Source organism: Abramis brama, assembly GCF_963993115.1.
Source record: "Abramis brama genome assembly, chromosome: 22".
NCBI classification, from domain to species: Eukaryota; Metazoa; Chordata; class Actinopteri; order Cypriniformes; family Leuciscidae; genus Abramis; species Abramis brama.
The window spans coordinates 15,788,228-15,805,902 of record NC_139984.1 but is presented as its reverse complement, the minus strand read 5'-3'; the positions used below and the strand labels follow the sequence as shown (position 1 = coordinate 15,805,902).

The 17,675-nt window shown below is 37.0% G+C and overlaps 1 protein-coding gene across 9 annotated transcripts; it reads left to right on the top strand.

Annotated features, from left to right (window-relative positions):
- The first annotated feature begins 242 nt into the window (after window positions 1–242).
- Window positions 243–16,920, top strand: lemd1 (LEM domain containing 1). 9 transcript variants are annotated; one of them, XM_084099746.1, is made up of 11 exons: window positions 510–635; window positions 1,934–1,963; window positions 7,531–7,635; window positions 10,173–10,278; window positions 10,366–10,524; window positions 11,365–11,426; window positions 14,274–14,375; window positions 14,505–14,600; window positions 14,675–14,761; window positions 15,988–16,052; window positions 16,180–16,920. In XM_084099746.1, exons 4-11 carry the CDS (start codon window positions 10,197–10,199, stop codon window positions 16,460–16,462), a joined length of 936 nt encoding a protein of 311 aa, XP_083955872.1. In that variant the 5' UTR covers window positions 510–635; window positions 1,934–1,963; window positions 7,531–7,635; window positions 10,173–10,196; the 3' UTR covers window positions 16,463–16,920. The 9 variants fall into 9 exon arrangements, with proteins under 9 accessions (XP_083955876.1, XP_083955877.1, XP_083955874.1 ...); XM_084099749.1 differs by having other exon boundaries at window positions 512–635; window positions 10,369–10,524; XM_084099750.1 differs by lacking the exon at window positions 1,934–1,963 and having other exon boundaries at window positions 243–635; window positions 10,369–10,524.
- Window positions 16,921–17,675: the final 755 nt, after the last annotated feature.

Sequence of the window (17,675 nt, the reverse complement as noted above, 5' to 3'; positions counted from 1 at the left end):
TTAGTAGGGTAGCATTGCATGTCTTAGGAAGACCCGGTGAATAGTAATGAACTAAGCTTGTGTGTCTATTTGACAGAGCAGAAGAATGGGGGAAAGAGGTGGGGGCTGTGCAGCATGTGTGTGTGTGTGTGTGTGTGTGTTACAAGGAGAGCTCTGAGAATATAGCAGAGGGATGCAGAGGAGAATGGAGACAGCCTTCCCATTCCTCCACTCCTCCCCTCTCACTTCTGCTTTTCCCTGTCAGAGGGAAAGGAGTTCTGAAGATGTACTACTGAATTCTTATGTAATCTCGTTTTGTTTTTTTGTCCTCTTTCTCTTCAGTTTCTTGACAGGGGTCTGCCGGGCTTCTGCGAAAAGAGGCATTGTAGAGGAGAAGAGTTGTGAAGATATACTACTGAATTCTTTGTGAATTTTATTTATTTATTTAGTCTCCTTTTCACTAGTTTCTCAGCGAAAATATGCTGGATATGGTTTTCTGTAAAAAGAGATATTTCAGAGAAGAAAAAAGAAAAAAGACTGAATTCACCTCAGAGAGGCAGAGCACCTGCACGGAGACCCTCACTGTTCTGTGTTCCTCTATCCACCTAAAGGGGCACCAAAAAGGAAAAGAGACATGGAAAGAAACATTAAAATAGGTAAGAAATTTGATCAATTTCTCTGTAATTTGTTTTTTTTACTATATATAGTATATATTTTTTTTATATATAATGTATATTTATTGTTATATGTTTACTGAATACGATTAATATATATTTTTATATATAAATTGATATAAATGTAAATTGATATTTTTATATAGGCCTATAAATTGATATAAATTGATTTATCAATTTCTCAATAAAAAGATTGACTATATATACATATGTTGTTGACTGATGTACATTTATTGCAATAAACTATTGAATATTATATGTATTATTTATTTTATTTTTATAATATTTATAATACATGATTTTTAATAAATGTTGTAAACAAATAAACAAATGTTGTTGTATTAAACATTACAAATAAACAAATGTTGTTGTAGTAAACATTACAAATGTCTTGTTCTCAACAGTTGGTAGAACCAACTGATTTTCAATCAATTTCACAGTAAAACAAGATTTATTATTGTATAATATGCATTATTTATTATTTTTTTTATATTATGTATTAATTTATTTTTTATTAAATATATTATATTTAACTGATATATTATTTAGTATATTTGTTATTTATTTATTTATTATAAATATTATTTATAATAAATATATATGATAAATATTTATTGAATCTACATTTCAAGTAAAATGGTGATGTCATTCAAATGTGTGGGGAGATCGCAATGGCTTGCTCTCAACAGTTGGGAGAATGAACTAGAAAATGCCCCCCACATGAAATGCCACCTGATCAATCTTGCTTTTTAACATCCCAGCCCTAGACATAGATGTTGTGCCCTTGAACAGGCACTTAACCCTGAATGGCTCCAGTGGGAACCCTCTGCTGAACGTTGATAAACGCATTTGTGTTCAGATGAGAGAATTCACCTATGTGGGGATTCTGATGCTCCTTTCTGGAGCAGATCAAACCGCTCGAGTATGAAGAGTGCAGCATCCGGTGTGTGTGTAACTCAAATAGCAGTTGTAGTGTTGAGAAGAGGGGGACACATACAATAGCTTCCCCCTCCTCTAAGAGGCAACGGCTGCAGTGCCAAAACAGAAGCACAAGGACTCATTGAAGAAAGTAAGAAAGAGGCTTGGTTAAAGATGGGGCCCGTCCTCACCCTTGTTTCATATGTTATTGTGGCCTTTAAAAATGACTGAATTTATTCATTTTCTTTTTTTTTTCCATGTCACTTCTTGCTTTAAAGAAAAGAAACATAGCTTATAATGACCGGATTGAAACCAATTGGTTTCTTCAGACTTTCTTGGTCTCTTTTTTTCTCACTTCATAGTTGGTTGCCCATTCCCACATCCTCAGTCTGGTGAGCTACTCATTTATTCCTGTTTAATATGTTTTATATCTTGAGCATCCCTCATTATGTCTTTTTAATATATACACAAACAATGAGTGTGCTTTATGTTACATTAACAACTTCCATTTGACCAAACACTGTAATGTTTTTGTCTAATTAGCTTTCATGAGATGTGACTTCTATAGTGATTTGTCAGTAAATCAGAGTTAACAGCCAATCAGAACGATCGTAGGAGCCTCTAAACGGACTGTTTTGCTGTGTTGCACTGGCTTGGCATAATGATCATTAGTGCATGCGTCTGTGTTAATGTGAGTAATTAGAGTTATGTCTAATGCATAAACCTGAATCACTTCATTTAACTCTGTGTTGTCTCATTGGCCTGAGCAAGACACAAATCTTTCCTTATCCCTTTCCTGAGGCTGAATTATAATGCATGTGAAACCAGCCTGTCAGATTACATTAATAGGCGGATTTTATATTTATATTTCTGTCACATGTTATTCTTGACAACATTTTAATTGGCTATGTTTGCTGCTTGATTAAAATCTTTTTTGCCTAAAAGATATAAAAATGGTAACAGAGTTATGGTACTGTGATTTATTGCAGTTGTTACTGTTGGTAGTTATTTTATGTGAATTAGGGTCCCTGAATAAGCATCAGAAAGGGGGCGAAACTTCCTCTGCCTTGAGAGATTCATGAGCAACATACACACTGTTTCACTAGGCTATAGGCATACATCACAGGAAAGACTATCGCAACTTGCATTGCATGGCGACTTTGTTTTTTCATCTTAAATGGTATTTTGAGCTATTCAACAATTTTAATAGTTTAAGTTGGGAATGTGTAAACCATACAAATTCCCACAGGAGAATGATGGGAATATACATGGCTAGGTTTACACATTCCTTCCCACTTCACCCAGTGTCATTAAACCTTATTTTTCTGCAAAAGCAATGTATAGCTCATATGCTCCATATAACACGGTGCTCATAATATAAGGAAAATTAGGGCTCCTTTGCAGCAAAATTTCTCTCTTTTTTTACAGAAACCATTAATAAATGGTTTTATCACTTTTGCTCAAATCCTGTGCTATATTCCTCCAATTACCAATCTATTCTAGCCTTCCAGAGAGGGATTTCTATGTGAAGTGTTAATGTCTGAACTGAACACGCTCAAATAATGAGGTAGGAAGATTTGCAATAGCAGAAGAATGTCAATATTTTTTGTGTTGTGTTGTCATGACACAAGCACATAGTGTCTCTTTCCCATTCTGGCAAGCACTATGTTGGCAGGATTCATATGCTATGAATATAAATGTTAATCAAATATTAATCAGATCTGATAAAGAGCTGAATTGATGACATGTCTCTCTCTCTCTATTCGGCTCTTTGCCAGATATTTATGAGGATGAATGGTCAGAGACGACCAATATTTTTATTGCCAGAGAGAGAGAGAGAGAGAGAGAAAGAGAGAGAAAGAGAGAGAGACATCAAAACCAACAATTTGGGCACAGTGAACACTGATAGGACTATGTGACTCACACAAAACAACAGTGTATGCTATTTTGCTTGTGAACTAATAAATACTGTGAAAATATGATGCTAGCATTCATATATTTGGCTTAATTGCCAAAGCCTTGCGTCTTGTCTGCATCTTTAGTGTTTGTGAGAGTTTAGCCTATCGCAGATATTGACAGCCGTGCTGATTTTCAGAGCGAATTGATTTTATACAGCAGTAAACAATAAAATATTTAATAACTTACATTTCAGACACAATATAGCAGGTTAGTCCATCTGTTTTTTGCTCCGGCAACGAAAATTCCAAACAAAACCACAGCAGTAAAGTCACGCGCTCATCGGCATCACGCAGGAGTGACGTTGCTGAATGAATTAATGAATTAATCAATGAATCAGTCGTGTTTTTAGATGAATAAAATGACTCACTGATAAAGAGTCACTTGTTTTGAAGGAATCAGTTGAGTTTAGTAAATTATTTAAATACTTATAAAGAGTCCCTTAGGCCTATTCCGTTTTGATTGAATCAATTGAGTAAATTATTTAAAGACTCACTCATAAAGTGTGACTTATTTAATTCCTGAATGAATCAGTGTTTTGAAAAAAACAATTGATTGAGTGATATACTAAGTAAACTTTGCGAGCGGTAAAAGGTAATTATGTTCTATATAGTATGAATGTGTGTGTAGTATAAATGTAATATGGACATACTACATTTGCCATGTTGTCATTATCACGTGATACCAGTCAGTTGCATTGCTTCACTGCCATTCACAAATCCTCTCCTGTGGTCTCATGGGATATTATTGGCTGAATCCAAAATCGCAGGTACAATAAATAAGTAATTACTTATTATTTTAAATAAGTAATTACTTCAACTGGCACTAAAAAAGTATGTTCTATATAGGCTTATATATAGGTACTTTCCAGGTAATTATATCCAGGTACTTTCTGCCTACTCTTTTATGAATACTGTGAATTTGGAAATACTTTTTTTGTCACATAGCTACTGTTTTTCGCCTACAGTATGCGATTTTGGATGCAGCCATCGTGTCCATCGTATACACACTTCAGAATTTCACCGGTAGTCGGTTATCCGGTTAGTTTTTGATTATGATGAGGATTGTGAATTCGGACATAGGCCTACCTATTTTGTCACATACTGTTTTTTGCCTACTATATAGTAGGTAATTCTTCTGGGATTCTAAACAACACATATGTATCCTAGTTACGTGAATAAATCGCAACACCAAGCACAGACCTCAAAACAAAAATCAGACTATAATGTGCCATTTCATCAGGCATTTCATTATTGTCTGAATGGCAAGTTTGCTTAACTGTTTACGTATAGATTGTGTTCACAACTTAATCAGTTGTGCTAAACTCCCTTGAGCTGTGTGTAAAAAAAAGTATTTTGTCAGAGGCAGAAAGTCAGCTAGACTTTAGAGTCTAATTGTAAATTGAATGTTTACATAATCCTCTCAGCATTCACCAGGGCCACTGTGGAAATCACAAAAGCCTTTTGATTATGCTGTACCTTTTTATTTCTTGGCATCGTTACAGAGTCTAATCAAAGACTGTTTGGAATGTTCTAAGAGAATGATGGACTAAAAAACACATCTCACTACAGAACTGGGATGTGGAAATCATATAGAAGAAATGAAAGAAATGAAAAAGTAACCCATACATAAATCAAGAGAAAATCTCAGAATTTCCCCCAAGGAGTAACTTTAAAAAGAACAATGAGATACAAACACTTTAATCCTCCCAGGCCAGAAAAACTGAATAATAGTCTCTCTTTTGTTTAATTATTCATGATGATGTGAAGTTTTTTTCTCTTTAATCTTCTGTGCAGACTGCAGCTTGGCTCAAGTGGTTTAAATAGAATCTGTTTAGCTGCGAAAAAGACAGTCACGTAATAAAGGACGGAAACACAGCAGGTCTCATGGTGGTTTCACCTCGGAACTCAACACTACTGTGCTTTATGGCTTTCTATTCCTATGTGATTTTGATATGGTGTATCATGTAGGGTTCAAAGCCATTAGGTACAGAGTGGCTTATCAGCAGTGGATTTAATCAATCTAATATATATCCATTAGAGCTTTTGCTACGACCCATTTGTTGTAGTTCGAGAAAAATTGTCTGTAGAATGGACTAAAATGGGCTCTAAAACATGACGAGAGCTGAGACACATACAGTGAAACATTTAATTTACAAGAAATACGCAGCAACATAATAATGCCTAAATAGACAGCAGTGTTATTGTTTAACCGAGTGTCAGTTTTGAATGTTAAACATGCAATTTGCACTGCCAGTCTTGGGCTGGCTGGGTGAGTGTTGGGGTGATGGTATATTCACATTTGCCCTCCCTTGCATCATGGTCTCCTGGGAGAAGAGATGCATTCATTTGAGAATGAAAGGAGAAAAAAAATTAAACAAAAAAGATGAGAAGAAAAACGCAGAAAGACAGGGGTGGGGAGAGGAGGTGGGTTATGCATGTTGATGAGTGAATGAATGCCACACTAATCTTGGCAACAGGCAAAGCATTGCATTTCCAGAATAGAGAAGCAGAGTGAATCAGAGTTCATCCACTAGGGATGCACCTTAGTGGTGAAACACACAGAATCTGTGCCTGCGCCCGCCACTGACATGGGGGAGACAGAGCGCAGTTGTGATGCACGGCACGTTTACTGTTGGCAGATCCTTCTGGACTCTTGAAGCTTATTAGTGGCTTGTAGTACACGATAATCCTTTTGCTAGGAGCCCTATGGAGTAATGTATCAGGAAGATATAAGCCTGGTGAATAACCAAAATGCGGTCTATAGCCAATAAATTGAAAACCTACAGTCTGTGAAGAATAAGAAAATTATCTGCTGTTTGTTGAGAAGCAGTTTTGGAGCATTTGCTTTTTATTTGTACAGATTATATTCTGTTCAAATATGTTGCCTTGCCATTAAGAGCAGTTCTTGGGAAAACTGGTAATTGTGCAGCAGGTGTCATTACATTAATCGTTATTGTTACTAAACTTCATTATTATATTGATCTCTGGGATATTTGATTAATATTAGTCAGTCACAACATTGAATGGTCAAATAATTTTGCATGACCGCTAAACTGGATATTTCACAATGGCAACATACAGAGGTCGTATGATTCCACGACCTCTCTCTTTTCATGAAGTCAGCATGTAACAAGAGTTGGGATCATCTTTTCTTCCCTATGAAGTGCTGCAGGGATGACGGGGTTTTTTTAGGGCAAAACCTGAAAACGAGTTTAGCACTCTGGTTCCATCGTCCCAAAGGATTTTGGTAAAGCCTGAAATAAAGTCATGAAACAAGCTCAAGATATTTTCACTTTTTACTATGACATAAAACACACCAGTAATACCCCACTTGTGGTTTTTTAAAGATTTTACATGTCTTGAAAAAAGTAGTTACTAAATGGAGATTTTATTGGGGTCATCATGTCGAACGTCATCTATATGCACTAGTCTGCTTTCACAGCTTGCAAACTATTCTATATCACACAATATATATATATATATATATATATATATATATAAGCCTGTTTGTATATATAAGCCTGTGTGTAGGAGGGGCAAAACGTAGGGCGGGATTTGATTTTGTCCATCAGGAATTGATTGGATGCTTTTGGTTTGCTTTTGCTGTGATGTCCTGTGAGTGACAAGTTGTAAAAACAGTAAACACATCATCAGAGAAGAACTGTTGCTGCAAGAGGGAGGGGAAGTTATTTGATTAAAGATTAGGCCGTGAGCACTTAAAATAAATAAATAGGCTAAATAAATAAATTATGTACACGGATTGGCTAAACCATTCATAATAAATACTGCAATATTCCATATAAAATAAGAATTTCCCATTTTGATTTCATGACGACTTTCAGGTAATCTACAAGTAAGAAATAATAAAAAGAATCAAATCAGTTCAGTATTTCAGTAGTTCCTGTAGGACTATTTTATTCATTTAGTCATTACCACTCTAACCCTTACATATATATGTTTAAAATACATAAACACTAACGATAGAATTATATCTTTTTCAGTTGACATGCCTTTGAAGAAATGGCGGGAAAACATCCAACTTGTGACGTTGTCATTATTAACCAGAGGACGTCATGTCAGCGCGCGGATATTAAAATACTATCCAGGTAACGTTGCTTCTTTGAGGCTTGTTTAAAACACCATTTGCTCTTTGTCCGCAGTGAAAAGCACTACAGTTTCTAGCAAGGTGAGTTTGCAAACATTGGTTTCATATTTTTTCGCGTTGAACAGGTCACGCGCAAACAATGACTAAACAGAGTTAGACTGCCATTTATTACCTGCAAGCTGCTAACGTTATTGACCATAAATTATTATCCGCGCGTTTCTGGTTTCCTGTGACTTCTGTGTTGATTTAAACTTGTACAGTCATGTTTTTATATATATATATTTTATTTTATTTTGTATTACCAGGCCGCATGAATGAATCAATAGGCGTTTCTGAGCGCGCATATAAGGAGAGCCTAGTGAGCAGCTGTTGGTGACAAGGCTGTTTGGACTCTCAAAACTCATTTCCTCAGGGCTTGGATTTTCAGATGTGTTAGTTTTCCACAGCTGACACATGCCGGTGTTTGTGGAAGACCCAGCTCACTTCTCCAAAGAGAGGCTGATGTCGGCGCTCATAGCGCATAATGTGGATCTACCTCCACCTGGGAGCAAGAAACACGCTTATGTGGAGCTTTATCTGAAACATGTGAGGACAAACAGCACAGATTTCTCTAGTGATGAAGAGGAGGATCATCATCTTATTGCCAGCGTGAGTTAAAACGCAGGTTTAGCAGCTGTAGAGGTCACGCTATTAATCTTCATTCCTGAAGATATGTCTTTCTGCTCTTGACAGTGTTTTGATTCACAAGATGTCTGACATCTTGCAGACAGGTTTTGTAGGATTCCCCAAACTGTTTCTATCCATACTTGTCTATCCAGTAGTTTGACGCAAGGTGGCGTGATTGAAATGGATTTGATATGTGCTGTGAATATTCATACCCATATGTTCTTTGCTTTCAAGCTGTTGAGGAGTTTGTAGGTCATTGCCTGTCAGCTCCCAACTGCAGTGAAATACAGTTAAAGCATGCATGCATCTCTAAACATCAAAGACTGTTCTGTCGAAATGAGAATTTTTTTTTTCCTGAGTGAGACTGAAACATGATCCCTCAAAGTTGTAGAATAAGGCTCCAGCTGTCACACACACACACACACACACACACACTGGTCGTGTGCAAGACCACTGCAGGTGTGTGTGTGGGTCGGGGGCCCTCAAAGGGGGCTGGGGAATCTGGGTCAGGGCCATCTTAGACTCGGGTGTCGAATTCTCCGTTTATGATTAGAAGTGTGCACTTTGTGATGAAATTAAATTAACAAACCCTTTTGAAGCTATTACTGGTGCAATTTTAGTTAATTATAAGAAAATGTTAAGAACTTTTTAAAGAATGAGCAACAGGATAAAAACCATCACTCATTGTGTTTAATTGCAACATGCATATTGCGTATGATTGTGTAGACTGACCGAGGTAATGAAAACCAAGTTGTTTGTGACTATATTTAGTATTGTTAACTAAAACTATAAAAAATATTTTTTGGTAATTGAAATATAAACATTAGATGAAGAACTTGAAAATTGGAATTGTTGCATTGGCAATTAACTGAAATAAAATAAGTTTAAGTTAATGAACTAAACTTACTAAAACTGAAATAAAAAAAATTAAAGCTGTATAAAAATACTATTATATGGTATAAAGCACATAAAGTTACTTAAATGAAAATGAAAGCTAATTGAAAGTTTTAATACTAAATACTATACATTCACACACAATAACTGTTGTCTCGCTTGAATAATGCAAGTGTTTTGGTCTAACTTCTTAGCTAGCAAACAGACGGCTCATTTAGGGTCATTAACTGAAAGTAGACATCTAATAAATTCCAGTCAAATAAGCACAAAACTGCTTTCTAGCATTTTTGCTAGCAAAAAGTATGGATATTATTGGTGGCTCAAGGCAGGATCGGTGAAGACTAGCAAATGAGACTATTAGTGGTCTGCAATTTTTGTTTTATTGTTGAAGTGGTCTGCCGCCTAAATGTTTGAGAAACAAATTGCTAGAGGGTTTTCTGACTAAATGCTGCATTGAAACGGCTCAGATAAATGCCATCTGTTCTGATCCATTAGCACTGCTGTGCATTTCTTCTGGTTTTACATAACCATGCAAACCTCAAATATTTGTACAACACTGTTCTTTATACTGTTCACTTTCCATCCGGACTCACTTTATCTGGCTCTTTTCTGTACACCTTATTACTTTGTGCTTGATCGTGGAAAGCGTTTTTGCTCAATTCTGCTAAAATGTGAAGAAGTTTCTTCAGCCTGAGGTTGGTATGGGTTTGGGAAACTGCTACGGCAGCTAATATTGGATGTGACCCCTTTTCAGAACGTGTCAGTGCAAGATGCAAAGGCGAGAAAGCCTCAAAACAAGAGTCTATTGAGGATTGCGTGAGCCGAGGTTCACCCTTTGGCAAGCTAGTGTCAGCATATGTTTATTAGATTATGCTAAAATGTGCTGATTCCTCACTCCACCATGATGAATCGCTATAATTTCACTGCCTCCAGAGGATTTGATTAAATAGTTTGTTGTGTGTTTATTTCCCTGTACAGGCCGAGAAAGAAGAGGCGGCAGACATGGTAGACCTTTGCTCACTGGCTGATGATCAGCTGAAAGCCAAACTGCTCCAGTATGGGGTTAAAGCCGGACCCATTGTAGGTCAGTCTGTTTGAGTCACAGTCTTTTCCTTTCAAAACAGATAATGCTATAAATTCAACATGTTCTTATGTGTGTGTGTGTTCTAAGCAGCTTCCACTAGAGCTTTATATGAAAAGAAGCTGAAAAGGCTGCTGGATTCTTCAGCACAGACTTCACACCACAGGCTCAACGGCACAGGGGACGTAGGCCTCTACTCGGACAGTGAGGAAGAGGCTGAGAGGGAGGAAGACGAGGATAAGGACTCCGGTAGGAGGCAGCATTGACTCTCGAATACTCAATGGGTTGCCTGAATGATTAGACGATTTATCGATTTAACAAATCTTTGAATAAATAGGCTTCTTTGGGTTCAACTGACCCCAATTAGAGGACTTTAAAACTCTTGAGACCTGTTTGCATGCTAAATAAGGCTATGTCTACATTAATGCGTATGCATTTGAGAACCGCATTTTTGTTTTAAAACGCTCTGTCCACACATTTTTCAAAAGTTTCACACTGAAACATCGGATAATGCAAAATATCATCTTACTGCGAATACTTAATATGTAATAAAAGCTCACTGAAATGATACCAGACATAATACAGTTATTGCGCCATTCTTCTGGCATGATCGTTTTATTAGCAAAATATCTTACCAATTACTGGTGACTTTACATTTTTCAGGAATGTAATATGAAAATTGTATGAAGTAACATTTATCTTTAGCAGCACTGTGAAAGTGAATGGCACATAGTTGGCAGGCACATACCGGTATAACATAGATTTCATTCGTTACAATTTGCATCACATGACTAAGCATGCGTTATCATTTTCAAATGCCTCTGTTTTCACTGTCCACACTAAAACATGAAAACTGTGTTTTCAAATTTACCCACTTGGGAGAGTGTCTTTAAAAAGCTCAATTTTCGCAGGAATGCATACATTGTCTCAGTGTGGATGGAAGGCCAAAACATTTTTTTTACATCTTGTCAACCAATGTGTCCCATCACTAATTTATAGTAAAAAAAAATTATGTATTGTGTTTCTCTTAAAGACTTTGTCTGTTATTGTTTTTGCTATTAATACATTTTCATTTTGCATGTATTCTAGACTCAGAGCAGCTTCGGTCTAAAACAGTGTCCCGTACAGAGACCAGCAAAACAGCAAGCAAAGTAAGTGGCTTTACATGCACCTGAATCCATCCTTTGTTACTTCCCTGAGACTGAAACATGATTCATCCATTATCTCAACTGACTCTCCATATTCTGCTATGAGTGTGTTTTGATTATTAACATGGACAACAGTTGTTGCTTGGGTCTTTCTGTGTAAAGAGGCAAGGCAAACCAGCTGTCCATCAGTTTTGTTGTGTAAGGATATAAATTATGTAAGTGAGATTGACACTTTTGATGTAGCAAAGAGGCCCTTGATGGTAACTCTAGCTCACTCGGTGGTATGATGGATTTTAAAGCTGAAGTATATAATTTCAATGCTACCAGCATCATAAAAGGGTGTCATAAATAATGGCAAACACAGATAATCCTGCCCTAAAGAACCAATGTTGCTATGTTGGGCAGCTTAGGACACTTTAGGGTTCTGTGAGTCCTTAAAAAGAGTCTTAAAGTCCCCCTGTAGTCAACAATTTTATCTCTTAAACTACTCTTTGATCACCAAAATGACACATTTAAAGTGTTTTTTTTGTTTGTTTTTTTTTAAATGCATGTTATAGATCTTATTGTAAACAATTCATCTGTGGTCATATTGGTGACTATATGTATTAATATATTAGTACATAAAATACTCAACACACGTTTTATTCAAAATGTATTTAAATGTTTTAAGTACTTGCAGTTACCCTGTTTTGCTGATTAAATTCCTAGTTTATGGTGTACCGTAGCCTGTTTAATTGAGCAAATGTTTCTGCGTTGCATGATTAAACTTGAGATAGTATCAATTTGTTCTGAATGGAAATATGGTATTATAGATACTCTGTACTTTTTTGACATTATTTGCTAAGAAAATATGGGCTTTTATATGGGCTTTATTCAATTTCTGGAGCTTGCATCTAACCCAATTTCACCCACACACCAAAGACAGGCAAGCACCAAACAGAACAATGTTTAGCTCCGCAGAGCTTTGTTGTTTCAACCTACAGAAGCTACTAATAGTTGTTTCTGCATATTAAGCTAGACAGAATAAAGTATTTTAATATAAAAAAATCATGCACTGCAGCTTTAATGTCTCAATGTGGTTTTCAGTAGTGTGAACATGAACAATAGTACCACTCTGTGGTTAAAGTTAGTATGGCATTAAATTGTGATGTATGTTGTATTGCATTTTTCACATCCACAGGTGGGCATGTTCAGTCAGAGCAGAGATTTTTACCCCGGCTGCTTTATGCCCTCAGCTGGATTCGTAAATGTACAGTATGACCGTTTTTATGGGCACAATTTTAAAGGGCACCTATTATGACTCTTTTCACAAGATGTAAAATAAGTCTCTGATGTCCCCAGAGTATGTATGTGAAGTTTTAGCTCAAAATACCCAACAGATCATTTTTTACAGCATGTTTAAATTGTAATTTTTTGGGGCTCAGAAAAACGCGCTGTTTTAGTGTGTGCCCTTTAAATGCAAATTAACTGCTGCTGCCGGCCCAGGGGGCGGAGCCTCACGAGCTCGCGCTTCAGTCAGGACAATCTCATCTGATAATATCAGAACAGAAACTCTCAGTTGCGATGTTCATTTCGACTCAAGAGTCGGACAATAATGCCCACAGAGCCAGAGAATATATGCTGTATGGACATAGAACAGGTATAGTTTAGTTTAATTATGGTTATAACTTATTTGTCATCTGCTTTTATCCACTAATACAAGCCTGCGGTAGCAAACCCCGTCCGAATGATGACCAAAATATACTGACGAGTTCAGTGAAGTTTATTGTACATCACACAAAAGATGAGCGTTAGTTTTACTCCAGAGAATCACTGTAAGAGCTGAATAAACACAGTATAAGAAGTGAGCATTAAAGTCTTATCCATAAACACTCTCTCTCTCTCTCTCTCTCTCTCTCTCTCTCTCTCTCTCTCTCTCTCTCTCTCTCTCTCTCTCTCTCTCTCTCTCTCTCTCTCTCTCTCTCTCTCTCTCTCTCTCTCTCTCTCTCTCTCTCTCTCATTATCAACAACATACACAGCGAAGTACACAAAACACTCGTTACAACTAACAGTAAACAAATATACACACCTTTTCAGTGGGTGCTAAATAAACTGGTAAACCTTATATCCGTAAAATGACTCGAAGAGCTGTCATAAAGAGCGCGCTCGCACTTTCATTTCTTCCCTGTCCAGTCACGTTAGGCCTGTTGCTCCGGAGAGTGTAAGCTTGATCACAAACAGTACTGATCCATCCTCGAGTAACAACGGGAGTAAATGAAGACTGATATGTTCATTCTTACATCCAACAACAACACACCTCAATCGCTTAGGAGACATTCTTGTCTACAGCTGCTCAAGCATCGAACAATGGCGGACTCTGTGTCCAGCTCACTCAGGGCGGGTCGTGGGAGGGGCCTGCTCAATTCTACGTCACATTGCGCCGAATCTGAGAACAGCTCATTCTGAGACAGTGCTTATGATTTATTGAGATTGTAAAAAAAACACTGGGTGGATTTTTATCATTCTAGGGTGGTTTTGCTCACACACTGCCAACACACATTTATGTTCAAACACCATGTAAAAGTGAATTTTGCGTAATAGGTGCCCTTTAAAGCGTCCCACCTGATCCTTTTCTGCAGGGGATAAAGGGGTCAATTACAGTATCATTTGTTTCTTCCACAGATTTTGTGTTGTGAAAGATTTAAGGACTCTGTATTTTATGCACTTGCACTTTTTGTTTTTTAGGATTGTTTGATTCCATTGCACTATAGGATTGTGGGCTGTTGGTGCTACATCTGATTGACTGTTCCGGATGTCATATTGCTTTGCATACATTCCACTTGTGCTTTATTCAGTTTGGTTCTTTTGCAGGGAAAGATTCAGCACAAGTCTTTAGACTCCTCCCAGAATGGGTCTTTGGGTCAGAGTGGGTCCCAGTACTCAACCTTCAGCATCACTCAGATGGTGGAAGAGGGGAGTCTGAACTGAGATATCTTAATAATTATGAGATGATTGGCTGGCAGTGATTTTGTTTTAATTAGTTGTAGTTTTAAGTCTTAGGGGTTTGTTCTTGCTGTGTGATTGTATTCGTTTTGTCTGCAGATGGAGAACAGATTCAGTCCTCAGTCAAAGCAAACAGAGATTGAGAGGAGATTTGGTCAGAGAACCGAGCAGACGGTGGACAGCAGGGCCCTGCGGGTTTGTGGCTACAGATAATATGTTTGCTTTAACAGCAGCACTCATGTCTGACAAAAGCTCTTATTTCTCATCAGGGCTACATGAGGCTGGATAAAGACACCATGACAGGCAGATCTCTTTGTTTAACATCTCCATCAGCCCATCAGAAACAAACTATCAAAGTAACTGCTTTCCCCCTCAGCCTTGCTCTTCTCTCCTCAGGGTCTGCCTCTTCGTTTGTCCTCACTCTTTCGGTTGATGTTTAATTCAGCAGACATATTGCATTGCCAGACATCTAATGGGCTTTCACACTCCCTCTGTCCTTTGGGAAATCCCTCTGAGTTTTCTTTTGTTTCTTCCTTTTCTCACTTTATTGCACTGACTTAACCTCTGTGAAATATACAAATTTTAGTATATTTTTAGTACTGCTTTCTTTCTCCTGGTTTAATATACCGTGAAGTCACTGCATTGGTGTTTGGTAGGTAGGTCAGAGAGAGGAAAGCGCTCATGAGTTCTATCAAAGGCCTGGCTTTCTTGTTTCTGACCCATGTGTCTTCGATCTTAATGCGCATGAATGCAGCTCACATGATTCTTAAACCCTGTATGGCTGAGCCGCACTGTTACACTCTTCATCACCTATTTCAACCCAAAAGCATTAGGAAAAAATGTATTGTGCTTTACAAATGTACCAATCATTGTGATAAGCATGGGAATATTTTTTTCCTCTTTATAGTTGGCTTCTGAGAATTTGAGGAAATTATCATGAAAATATATATAATTATTATAAAAAGTACACTACTACACTACTAAGTACTAAGTACACTACTACACTACTATTCCGTCAGTAAGATTAGATTTAAGTCACAAATTAACTTTTTATCCAGTATGGATGCATTAAATTGATCAAATGTGACAGTAAAGACATTTTTACAGAATATTTCTATTTCAAATAAATGCAGTTCTTTTGAATGTTATATTCATTAAACAATCCTGGAAAAATTCATTGTGTATCACCACAAAAATATGAAGCAGCACAACTGTTTTCGACATTGATTATGATAATAATAAATGTTTCTTGAGCATCAAATCATCATATTAGAATGATTTCTGAAGAATCGTATGACACTGAAGACTGGAGTAATGATGCAAAAATATTTTCATTTTAAAATATATCATTATAATTAGATGCCTTTTTTTATTCCATTACACTGATTGTGCTTTCCAAATGACTTGCAAATCTGTCCCATGTTTTTCTTGGGTCTGGGCTGGTATTTCTCTTCCTCTTCACTCTATCCTCCCATATTTTATGATATACTGCTTCACTTTCATTTCTATTGTAGACTACACCTTTACATGTAGTTTATCTCATTCAGACTGTTTTGTTTTTATTTTTTTCTCTGGCCAATAGGAACCTGTGATAGATGTTCTCTCAGAGATGTTCTCCGACACTGCCAAAACCCCCACTGGAATCTAGTGAGTATCATCTGTGATACCTTTCTCATACTTAAGTACTACCATTGTTTGGAAACTATTGGTTAGCATGCCTCTGCTTTAATTTTGACTGTGTAAATCAGTTCTAATGTCTTTTTTCCGCCTGCAGTGCTACAAAGAGGCGGCCTATAAAGGGAGCTGCAGGATGCCCGGTGCAATTTAAATACCTTGAAATGCCACCAATGAGTCCAGCTACACTGGAGAGGCAGGATATTCAGCAGCGTCTGGTGCCTCTGTGGGTTCAGATCGTGGTTTTTCTCCTGGTGGCTTGCCTGCTGTACCTCATCTACTCGTCCATGGAAGAGCCGCTCTCCAATCCGTTCACTGCTCTGCATGATGATGCTCTCATATCCACCTCACAGGACTCATCCGCCACTGACGCTACAGCTTAACACTGACGGCAAAGGATTCATCTCAGGCTCTAGTCAGCAAGATATCCTTCATATGACTATCTTTTATAAAGTGGTGTCAGAGGAATGTATATGTGATTGGACTGAATGAAAATACTGTACATCATATTTCCACCATACCTGCCTTCAAATACCTCATAGAATTTTAAATTTGAACTGATGGGATGTTTAGTTGGCTAGTCATGTGCATTCATTGTTTCCTCTGAATTATCTTTTACCATAGATGTGTATTTTATACCATTTGAAATTTGTGCGGGCTGTTTGTGCTGTTGTCAGCGTTCATCCTGATTCAGCTACCCGAACTCAAGAGCAATTACATTCTTCTCTTACATCTTGCACTGCTGTAATGAGTCTTGTATGATCTCTTTCAGTTTTTAAACATGTACTTTGTTTTTTTTGTGAGTAAATAAATATGTTCTAAATAAAGTCCCCCTTTGGTGAAAATCAAGTTTTTTTAATGTTATCTTTGGTGTTTTTAATACGCTTTAAGACAAACCATGTGCAAATTCACAAGTCAACACCATTGCTGAGTATTGTCTCCTTAAAACAGCAGTGAACCAAAGACAGTCTCAAAATCATGGTTTGTCAACGAGTGGATCTCAGAGCTGGTGTGAGTTAGTGGAGACGGGGCTAATTTGCATATTCCTAGAACCGCATATACTAAATGATGGAAGGGTGTAGGGTTTCATTTTTATTTATTTTATTATGTCATTTTGGTGATCAAAGATGAGATTTAAGGGATAAAATGATAGACTACATGGGGACTTTAAGATTGTTCTTTGTGAGCTTATAAAGAAAATCATTTATATTAATATTAGAAGGATCTCTATATGCCAAATTTTGTAAAAATAGGACCAGTGGCCTTAAAAAAGGAAGCTTTATAAAAGCTTTATAAAAGCACAAGTTCCTGAATTAATAAATTAGTGTATTAAAAACCCATTTAATCCCACCGGTCACAAAAGTGACCGTAAAAAAATGTTTCATTTCTAAGGCTATAAAAATGTTACTAAATGATCTATCAATGCATTTCCAGCAGATATTGAAATAATAAAGGGTCTCAATAAAATACGTGCAGTGTCGCATGTTTACTGTAAATTGTCACATGACCAGAGCTGTTTACTTCCTGTTTGCGCTAAGAGAAGAGGATGGCAGCAAGAAAGCTCCCAAAGAATATGTTAGTAAAGTATGTTAACAT

Coding starts and splice junctions, on each gene's coding strand:
- lemd1 (XM_084099743.1), top strand. CDS start 8,088: ATGCCGGTGTTTGTGGAAGACCCAGCTCACTTCTCCAAAGAGAGGCTG. Junction 10,279..10,365: donor TAAAGCCGGACCCATTGTAG/GTCAGTCTGTTT, acceptor GTGTGTTCTAAG/CAGCTTCCACTAGAGCTTTA. Junction 10,525..11,364: donor AGACGAGGATAAGGACTCCG/GTAGGAGGCAGC, acceptor CATGTATTCTAG/ACTCAGAGCAGCTTCGGTCT.